The sequence below is a fragment of the Nicotiana tabacum genome, chromosome 8 (genome assembly GCF_000715075.1).
Source record: "Nicotiana tabacum cultivar K326 chromosome 8, ASM71507v2, whole genome shotgun sequence".
Classification (NCBI taxonomy): domain Eukaryota; kingdom Viridiplantae; phylum Streptophyta; class Magnoliopsida; order Solanales; family Solanaceae; genus Nicotiana; species Nicotiana tabacum.
Window position 1 is genome coordinate 72,399,248 of NC_134087.1, and position 11,042 is coordinate 72,410,289.

The following is an 11,042-nucleotide window of genomic DNA, read 5'->3' on the forward strand; positions in this document are numbered from 1 at the left end:
CTTCGGCAGCGGAGTAAGTTTTATTTTGTAAGCCTCAACATCCATTGCGAGAACTCTGTTGTAAAAGGTCAGAGATGGTTGCAAGTTGTTTGTTAGTATATTTAAACCATAAGAATTTATTGGTTCAAAGTAACTCAAAATAGTAACAACTAATGTTGATGAGATAACAGATAAGCATACCAATTGAAGTTGTCAACTATTATTTCTAAACTTTATTTCCAATATGGTTTAGCAAAGACAGAAGCATGAGAAGCAAAAATGTTATGAGCTTTCAGATCAGATTTGCTTTCATTCTCCGAGTAAATTACGGAAAACTTCTTTGTAAACTACATTTATTGCTTCATTTGAAATTTCTCCATCATCGTCATAAACCATAATCTTTAATCCCTTTCTTTTTGTAACCCGTGATAGAGCAACGTAAAGCTGCCCATGTGTGAAGACTGATTTCTTCAAATATAACCCAACATGAGATAAAGATTGTCCTTGACTTTTGTTTATATTCATTGCAAAAGATACAACTATTGGAAATTGCCTTCGCTGGAACTTAAAAGGTATCCCTGCATCAGATGGAGTTAATGACATTCTCGGAATGAAGACTTTTTGTCCAACCATATTTCCCGATAAAACTTTTGCTTCGATAACCCGATTTCCGAGTCTAGTGATGATTAATCTCGTTCTATTACATAGCTTTGAAGATGGGACTATATTTCTCAATAACATCACTGGGACACCCACTTTCAAAGTGATAACATGATTTGGAATTCCAGAACACTTAATAGTGTTTAGGAATTCGGGTGTATGTACGTGTTCCAAACCTGTAAAAGCATCGTCTGACATGCAAATTGTATCGGAATTCAAAAATATTTTTGGTTGACTTTGGTTTAGTGAAACCATGTATTCTTTGATTGATTCAACCATATCAAGAGTGGGAGCAAGAATTCCTCTTTGTTGTAGGTATGTTATATCACTACAATGACTTAAAAAATCTGGATATGTACTTTCCACAATCGCAAAAATTGGATCGCCACAATTATTTATGATAAGACCATCAGGGATGTGAACTTTTTCAATACCATCAACAGAATTTCCAATCATACCATCAACAATTGCTAAAATCCAATCAGAAAATTGTCTTAGATCATTCAAATGTGAATCCACCTGATTTCCTTCCAACCTCATAGTTTTTGTTGGCTTTAAGACATGACAGTGATTCCACAAATATGAAGAATTAAGGGCAGCATTAACAATATCTTGTCTCGTATCTTTTGGAATGACTGGAAGTATTTGTCTGAAGTCACCACCAAGAACAACCATTTTTCCTCCAAATGGTCGATCTAAATTGGATGCATCTTTAAATCTAAGAATATCTCTTAGAGTTCTGTCTAGAGCTTCAAAACAATATCTATGAATCATTGGTGCTTCATCCCAAATAATTAACTTTGTCTTGACAATCTATTTTGATAGAGGAGTATCTTGTTTGATATTACATGTTGAATCTTCAGTTGCATTGAGTGGGATTGCAAATCTCGAATGAGCGGTTCGACCTCCTGGTAACAAAAGAGATGCAATTCCACTGGACGCAATTGTTAACACAATGTCTCATTTAGATCTTATGGAAGAAGACAAAGTCCTCCAAATAAATGTCTTCCCAGTTCCTCCATGACCATATAAGAAGAAGAATCCACCTTTGTCCTCATGCAGTGCTGTGATAATTCTGTCATAAACTAACTTTTGCTCCACTGTCAATTTAACCAATAATTCTTCATGTTCCTTAGACAAAGAGCACCTATTATAACGCAATTCTTCACAGATGAGTCTATTGGTGTTATCAACTTCCTCTTCATTGAAAACCGGTCTTGGCATTGTTGGAAAATCATGTAACGTTCTTCCGCAACCTTTCAACAAATTTTCCAACTTTTGTAGACAACGATTCTTTAGTTCATCGTTTGTTAGCTCAGCCTCAAAAATAACAAAAGTATATAATTAATTTGTCACTCCCCGAACCTGGGCCTGGACGTAACACGGCACTCGGTGCCTGACTACATGTGACCGAGCGAACCAACTAGTTGGCTGAATCAACATATGGTGTAACTATGAGCTAGAGGTAAATATAAAATATGATAATCTACTAAAGAGTCTGACTGAAATATCATAGATGCGGAAAATACTGAAAGGTCTGCAAGTATAAACAAGTAGCCGACAAGGCTAACACATGAAATCCTGCTAAGATCTGACTAACTGGGTTATAATCTACGAAGCCTCTAAAGAATACCGCAAATGCTAACTGTTTACAGGGACAAGGTCCCCGGTATACCTTATTAACTGAAATACTATAATGACTAAAACAAAAGAGAGACAAGGCCCCGAAAGACTGGGGCTCACCAATAGCTGATACGAGATGTCCTAGCAAGCAGAATCGTCAACCTGAAAATCGTTACCTGCATCGCGAGATGCAGGCCCCGGGCAAAAGGGACGTCAGTATATTTGAATTGTACTGGTATGTAAAATAGCTGAACAAAAGAACTGCCAACACTGAAACTGAAACTGAACTGCTAGCTGATAAACTGATAACTGGACAAGGAAGTAAGGATGTGAATGCTCCCTCTTCTGAATGATGAACAACCTGTTTATCTGAACATTAAACTGCGGCCTCAGGACCAATATGTAGGGCCAAGTATACGTATACATAAGTGCGACCTCAGGTCCAAAATGCATAAAGCATAAACTGCGGCCTCAGGCCCAAAGATGCATAAAGCATAAACTGCGGCCTCAGGCCCAAAGATGCATAAAGCATAAACTGCGGCCTCAGGCCCAAATACAGGTGTTCAACATTCAGGGATTAAAAATCAAGAACTGAGAATCATACTGCAATATATGATAGTGAAATACTGAATCACATTGAGTTACATGATACTGGAATACTGCATCACACTGAGTTACATAATACTGGAATACTGAATAGGACTAGACTGAGACATGTATTCTTGAACTGATTGTGAACACTGAAACTTCAACTATTTATGGCATACTGAGTAATCTATACTAAGACTCGGGGGCATCAAACCCAAGTCTATATTGAATACACACTGAGCTCACAACGTTCAGAATGAAAGTCATGAACGAGTTATGAAGCTAAAGAATAGAAGTTCTACAACGATTCAAGGAACTAGGCTTAACTATATTTCTGAGGCAATTGATACGTCATAAAAGAAACGTAATGTAGGGAGAATCATTAACATTTCCAAACATAGAGAGTTAGTCTCACATACCTCAATTTGCCCCTTAGTGATACTACAATGATCCACACTACTAAGAACCTTCAATCTACAACAACAACATCCAATGGAACCCAATATTAGTAATAAATTCCATAACTTATGCCATTTAGGCATATTATCAAACACCTTGTAGGCATAGATATTTACACCTCATAACTATAGTGTTGGTTCATCCAACTATCACCATTAACCAATAATTCATTCCACAATCATTCCTAACAAATTTATAACTTCCAACAACATATGTATGACCATCCATTCACACCCAACCAACAAATCCTATCAAATAATCACCTTTAAATCCCTACCATGGTCATGCATTTAAATTGGGAATTTATGACTTCCAATCACCATACCATAAGTTGTAATACTTGATTCATACTCATAATTCCATAATAACACCATATATGTAAGTCTAAGGGTGTAGGATTACCTCTTGTAGACCAAATCTTGAAAGACAACTTTTGGGGTGTTCTTGAGATTTTGAAGAAATCCTATGAAACACAATCAAAATCATGTTGTAACTAGTGATTGAGAAGTGAAATACCATGACAACACACTTAAAAACTCACCTTAGGTGTGCAATTGGATGCTTTGGTCGAGTTGGGGGTGTAGAGAAAGCCCTAAGCTTGAGAAATGACTCAATTTCTCTTATTTCCGGTCTTTAAGATATTTAAAACCTTCCAGATGCGAGAGCTCGCGCGCTTGTTCGCGCGCTGGAGGCAGAATACTCAGCAAAAACGCGCGACTTCGCGCGCGACTTCGCACTCTTGTTTGCGCTAGTGACACCTGCCTAGTAAAACGGTCATAACTTTCTGTATACACCTCCAAATGACAAACGGTTTGTTGCGTTGGAAACTAGACTCAAAGGGATTTAATTTGATAGGTCGTGCATCACAAAAATCATTATATACAGGTAGATATGCTCGCCCAAAATGAGGTCTTGTGCATACTCATTTGCAAATTTTCAGCTATAATGAAATTTTTTATCTTGGCTTGGACTTAAGCCTCTCCTTAGACCCCAAATCACCTATAATATGCCTCGTACACTTATTATCATAACCACTCAATTACCATCATGCTAATACTCGTTTAATGCATCCACAACCGATTCAAATTACGGGTTGTTACATTATCTCCCCCTTGGTATCATTCGTCCTCGAATGATGGTCCTGGCTGCAACTACGGCTATCTATGGTCATTAGCTGGGTGTTATGGAGATATTAGAATACTGAAATATTATGAATACATGTATATCGAACTGAACGAGCACGTGATCACTAAATACTAAGCTAAGTAAATATAGTAGGACATAGAGATTATAATATAAGACCTGAATGGAAAGGTTAATTACCTTCCACATTTTCCTTTTGCTCTTCAAAGAGATGGAGATATCTGGACTTCATGTCTTCCTCAGCTTCTCATGTAGCCTCTTCAACCTTTTGATTTCTCCAAAGCACTTTTACTGAAGCAATTTCCTTAGTTCTGAGCTTGCGGATTTGTCGATCAAGAATAGCCACTGGAATTTCCTCATAAGACAGGTTGTCCTTAACCCCTATAATCTCCGTAGGAACCACAAGTGACGGGTCTCCCATGACTTTCTTCAACATGGACACATGAAACACTGGGTGTACAACAGCTAGTTCTTGTGGTAATTCTAACTCATAAGCCACCTGTCCGATCCTTCGCAGGATTCTATATGGACCAATATAGCGGGGGCTAAGTTTCCCCTTCTTCCCAAGTCTCATAACGCCTTTCATGGGCGATACCTTCAGAAACACCCAATCATCAACTTGGAACTCTAAGTCTCTACGCCGTACGTCCGAATAGGACTTTTGGCGACTTTGAGCCGTCTTCAAATGCCTTTGTATCAAATTGACTTTCTCCATGGCCTGATAGACCAAATCGGGTCCTAACAACTCCGCTTTTCTGACTTCGAACCAACCAATTGGTGATCTACACCTTCGCCCATATAGAGCTTCGTACGGTGCCATCTTGATACTAGAATGATAACTGTTATTATAAGCGAACTCAATAAGAGCTAGATGATCGTCCCAATTACCTTTAAAATCAATAACACATGCCCTCAACATATCCTCAAGAGTCTGAATGGTGCGTTCCGCCTGGCCATCTGTCTGAAGATGAAAAGCGGTGCTGAGGTTCACCCTTGTACCCAATCCCTTCTGAAAGGATTTCCAAAAGTTTGCTGTGAACTGAGTACCACGATCTGAGATAATGGACAAAGGAGTCCCATGCAATCGGATAATTTCTTTGATATACAACTTGGCATAATCCTCGGCCGAATCTGTAGTCTTCACTGGCAAGAAGTGAGCTGACTTGGTAAGTCGGTCTACAATCACCCAAATCAAATCATGCTTCCGGAACGAGTGAGGTAGACCTGTTATGAAGTCCATGTTTATCATCTCCCATTTCCAAATGGGAATTTCTATATTCTGAGTTAAACCGCCAGGTCTCTAGTGTTCGACTTTCACCTGCTGGCAATTTGGACACTTAGCCACGAAATCTGCTATATTCTTTTTCATATCATACCACCAATAAACCTCCTTAAGATCATGATACATCTTTGTGGAACCTGGGTGAATAGAATACCTGGAATTGTGGGCTTCTGATATAATCCGCTCTCTGAGCCCATTTACGTCTGGAACGCATAGTCTGCCTCTGTATCTCAAGGTGCCATCATCTCCCCCTTGTTCAAAAACCATAGTCTTGTGTTTGTGAATTCCTTCCTTCAGCTGCAATAAATAGGGATCACTGAACTGTTTTTCTTTTACTTCGGCTACTAAGGAGGATTCAGCTCTGTTCTGGAGAACAACGCCACCATCTTCGGAGTCCAAAAGTCGAACTCCTAGATTTGCTAAGTAGTTGACTTCCTTCATCATAGTTCACTGGTCTGCCTCAATATGAGCTAAACTGCCCATAGAACGCCGACTGAGAGCATCGACTACAACATTTGCTTTCCCCGGATGATAGAGGATATCAACATCATAATCCTTAAGTAATTCGAGCCACCTTCTCTGACGTAGATTTAATTCTCTTTGCTTGAATATGTACTGGAGACTCTTGTGATCTGGAAAAATATCAACATGTACCCCATACAAATAATGGCGCCAAATCTTAAGCGCGAACACCATAGTTGCTAATTCAAGGTCAAGAGTCGGATAATTCTTCTTGTGAGCCTTGAGCTGTCTCGACGCGTAGGCTATGACTTTACCGTGCTGCATTAATACACACCCAAGACCAACCCCTGAAGCATCACAATAAACAACGAACCCTTCGGTTCCTTCTGGTAGTGTCAGGACTGGAGCTGAAGTCAATCTCTTCTTTAACTCCTCAAAACTTTTCTCGCACGTGTCTGACCATTGAAACTTGACTTTCTTCTGAGTTAATCTAGTCAAAGGGGACGAGATAGAAGAAAATCCCTCTACGAAACGACTATAATATCCTGCTAGGCCCAAGAAACTTCTTATATCGGATACTGAGGTGGGTCTAGGCCAATTCTTCACTGCCTCTATTTTCTGAGAGTCCACCCTCACGCCTTCCCCTGAGATGATATGGCCCAAAAATGCTACTGATTTTAACCAGAATTCACACTTAGAAAATTTGGCATATAGCTTGTGATCCTGCAGTGTCTGCAATACAATTCTGAGATGTTCGGCATGGTCAGTCTCGCTACGGGAATAAATCAAGATGTCATCAATAAACACGATAACAAACAAATCAAGATAAGGCTTGAAGACCCTATTCATAAGGTCCATGAAAGCTGCTGGTGCATTCGTTAAACCGAATGACATTACCAAAAATTCAAAATGCCCATATCGAGTCCTAAAAGTTGTTTTTGGAATATCAACTTCCTTAACCTTCAACTGATGGTATCCCGATCTGAGGTCAATCTTGGAATAACACTGGGCACCCTGAAGTTGATCAAATAAATCATCTATTCTGGGAAGAGGGTACTTGTTCTTGATGGTGACTTTATTCAACTGATGATAGTCAATGCACATGTGCAACGACCCATCCTTCTTTCGGACAAACAAGACCGGTGCGCCCCAATGTGAGACACTTGGACTTATAAATCCCTTATCTAGAAGGTCTTTCAACTGGACTTTTAACTCTTTCAACTCTGCTGGAGCCATTCTGTAAGGCAGAATAGATATTGGCTTAGTGCCTGGAAGTAGATCAATTCCAAAGTCAATCTCTCTATCGGGAGGAATTCCAGGGAGATCTTTGGGAAACACTTCTGGAAACTCATTTACAATTGGTACCGACTGGAGAGTGGGGATCTGAGCATCTGCATCCTTAACTCGAACCAGGTGATAGATATATCCCTTGGAGATAATCTTTCTGGCTTTAAGATAGGAAATAAACCTACCCCTAGGTGCTACTGCATCACCCTTCCATTCTAAGACTAGTTCACCGGGAAATTCAAAACTTACTATTTTGGTTCTACAACCCACTTTGGCATAACATGACTCTAACCAATCCATGCCCATGATCACATCGAAGTCTAACATCTCCAATTCTACTAAGTCTGCTACAGTAAGACGATGATGCACTTTAACTGGACATCCCTTATAGATATACCTTGCTATAACTGATTCTCCAACTAGAGTGGACACTTCAAAGGGTTCACACAACTTTTCTGGTTCTATCCCAAATTTCTTTGCAATATATGGGGTTACATAAGATAGGGTGGATCCCGGATCTATAAGAGCATAGGCATCAAAAGTGAATATTGTTAGCATACCTGTGACAACATCTCCACGAGCCTCTGTATCCTGACGGTCTGCCAATGCATACAAGCGGTTTCGACCACCGCCTGCATTATTAGATTTTGTTGCACCGCGCCCTTGTTGGGCCTGAGAGTTGTGATGGGCTGCTGAATTAGTGGACTGAGCTGCGTTGCCTCCATTGTTCTATTTTGCCGATGGACAATCCCTCAAGAAGTGGCCCTGCTAACCTCACCCAAAGCAACCATTTGTGCCCAAACGACACAACCCCGGGTGCCTCTTACCACACGTGTTGCAAATAGGGTAACCAGGGACTCTGTAGCCCATACTAGCCTGTGATTGTGAGTCTGCTGTTGTGAAATTATGGTTTTTCTTGTTAAACTTCAACCTTGGAACCGGTGCACTAGCTAAAGATGGAGCAGGTCCTGATTTTGATTTCTTGAAAAACTGGCGATTGCCTCCTGCTTGAGATCCCCCATGGTTGAAATTTCCTGCAGACTTAGCTCTATTGCTAAATTCCCTCTCCTTCTCTCTCCGTAGCCGCTCTTCTTCCTTCAACCTGTCTTCGTTCCCTTGAACAAAGGCAACCATCTTAGTGATGGTCATGTCATTATTCTGAGCAGCTATATTAGCATCAGCAAACAAATCATCTGAAAGCCCCAACACAAACCGCCTAACTCTGTCCCTCATATCACGTACCATTTTCGGAGCATACTTGGCCAGAGAGACGAATTTGAGGTAGTACTCATTCACACTTATATCATTCTGTCTAAGTCTCTCAAACTCCAAAGCCTTAGCTTCCAATACCTCAATGGGTAGAAAGTGCTCGAGGAACGCATCTGCAAAATATTTCCAAGTCGCAGGATCTGCATCCTCCCCCCGGGACTCTTCCCATGTTTCATACCACGTGTTGGCAACATCCTTCAGCTGGTACGCAGCCAGCTCTGCTGCCTCAGTGTCTATAACATGCATCACTCGAAATATTTTCTAAACCTCATCAATGAAGTTTTGCGGATCCTCATCCTTTTTAGACCCTGTAAAAACGGGAGGTTTCATGTTGAGGAATTCCCTAGACCTGAAACTACCTGTCTTATAAACCTCACTTGTTCCCTGCCTTTGAGCCTGATTAGCAACAATCTGGGTGAGCAACTGGATAGCTCCCCTGATATCCATGTCTGAAGCACTGGGCACTGAGCCCGATGCAACCCCCTGGGCTGGAATGTCCTCCTCCTGAGTAGTATTAGTTGTGGCCCCCTGGCTAGTAGCTGAGTCCCTCCTGGTGTACTTTCTTTTTGCAGGCATTTTTCTGAAATATGCAATTCGCACGGGTTAGAAAGATTCCTGAAAGCAAAGCTCTAACTGCACGATCTAGAGTATGAAAGAATTGGAACAATCCTAGATGTCTTGGTGGTCAACTACTTACATGTGTGGCGCGCACACACACATAAAAGAGACCCCACTAGACACGGCTTCGTAGACTTCCTAGGACTCTTGAACTTGGGGCTCTGATACCAAACTTTGTCATGCCCCGAACCTGGGCCTGGACGTAACACGACACTCGGTGCCTGACTACATGTGACCGAGCGAACCAACTGGCTGGCTGAATCAACATGTGGTGTAACTATGAGCTAGAGGTAAATATAAAACATGATAATCTACTAAAGAGTCTTACTGAAATATCATAGATGCGGAAAATACTGAAAGGTCTGCAAGTATAAACAAGTAGACGACAAGGCTAACACATGAAATCCTGCTAAGATCTGACTGACTGAGTTATAGTCTACGAAGCCTCTAAAGAATACTGCAAATGCTAATTGTTTACCGGGACAAGGTCCCCGGTATACCTTATTAACTGAAATACTATAATGACTAAAACAAAAGAGAGACAAGGCCCCGGAAGATTGGGGCTCACCAATAGCTGATACGAGATGTCCTAGCAAGCAGAATCGTCAACCTGAAAATCGTTACCTGCATCGCGAGATGCAGGCCCCGGGCAAAAGGGACGTCAGTACATTTGAATTGTACTGGTATGTAAAATAGCTGAACAAAAGAACTGTCAACACTGAAACTGAAACTGAACTGCTAGCTGATAAACTGATAACTGGACAAGGAAGTAAGGATGTGAATGCTCCCTCTTCTGAATGATGAACAACCTGTTTATCTGAACATTAAACTGCGGCCTCAGGACCAATATGTAGGGCCAAGTATACGTATACATAAGTGCGACCTCAGGTCCAAAATGCATAAAGCATAAACTGCGGCCTCAGGCCCAAAGATGCATAAAGCATAAACTGCGGCCTCAGGCCCAAAGATGCATAAAGCATAAACTGCGGCCTCAGGCCCAAATACAGGTGTTCAACATTCAGGGATTAAAAATCAAGAACTGAGAATCATACTGCAATATATGATAGTGAAATACTGAATCACATTGAGTTACATGATACTGGAATACTGCATCACACTGAGTTACATAATACTGGAATACTGAATAGGACTAGACTGAGACATGTATTCTTGAACTGATTGTGAACACTGAAACTTTAACTGTTTATGACATACTGAGTAATCTATACTAAGACTCGGGGGCATCAAACTCAAGTCTATATTGAATACACACTGAGCTCACAACGTTCAGAATGAAAGTCATGAACGAGTTATGAAGCTAAAGAATAGAAGTTCTACAACGATTCAAGGAACTAGGCTTAACTATATTTCTGAGGCAATTGATACGTCATAAAAGAAACGTAATGTAGGGAGAATCATTAATATTCTCAAACATAGAGAGTTAGCCTCACATACCTCAATTTGCCCCTTAGTGATACTACAATGATCCACACTACTAAGAACCTTCAATCTACAACAACAACATCCAATGGAACCCAATATTAGTAATAAATTCCATAACTTATGCCATTTAGGCATATTATCAAACACCTTGTAGGCATAGATATTTACACCTCATAACTATAGTGTTGGTTCATCCAACTATCACCATTAACCAACAATTCATTCCACC

General features: G+C 40.5%; 2 protein-coding genes across 2 annotated transcripts; both read right to left on the reverse strand.

Annotated features, from left to right (window-relative positions):
* Positions 1–288: 288 nt before the first annotated feature.
* LOC142163161 (uncharacterized) lies at positions 289–1,413 on the reverse strand. Its single transcript, XM_075220418.1, has one exon. The coding sequence runs from the start codon at positions 1,411–1,413 to the stop codon at positions 289–291; it is 1,125 nt and encodes a 374-aa protein (XP_075076519.1).
* Positions 1,414–5,375: 3,962 nt separating this feature from the next.
* Positions 5,376–8,998, reverse strand: LOC142163162 (uncharacterized). The gene is made up of 5 exons (XM_075220419.1): positions 8,311–8,998; positions 7,332–8,193; positions 6,542–6,968; positions 5,889–6,169; positions 5,376–5,505 (listed from the first exon to the last, which is right to left on the reverse strand). Exons 1-5 carry the CDS (start codon positions 8,996–8,998, stop codon positions 5,376–5,378), a joined length of 2,388 nt encoding a protein of 795 aa, XP_075076520.1.
* Positions 8,999–11,042: the final 2,044 nt, after the last annotated feature.

Excerpts from the sequence above, each read along its gene's own strand:
- LOC142163161 (XM_075220418.1), bottom strand. The coding sequence starts at position 1,413 with ATGATTCATAGATATTGTTTTGAAGCTCTAGACAGAACTCTAAGAGAT.
- LOC142163162 (XM_075220419.1), bottom strand. The coding sequence starts at position 8,998 with ATGCATGTTATAGACACTGAGGCAGCAGAGCTGGCTGCGTACCAGCTG. Across the intron at positions 6,969-7,331 it reads CATTGGGGCGCACCGGTCTT|CGAGACTGACCATGCCGAAC; the intron begins GTTTGTCCGAAA and ends TTATTCCCGTAG. Across the intron at positions 6,170-6,541 it reads TTTATTGTGATGCTTCAGGG|GAAGTCAACTACTTAGCAAA; the intron begins GTTGGTCTTGGG and ends ACTATGATGAAG.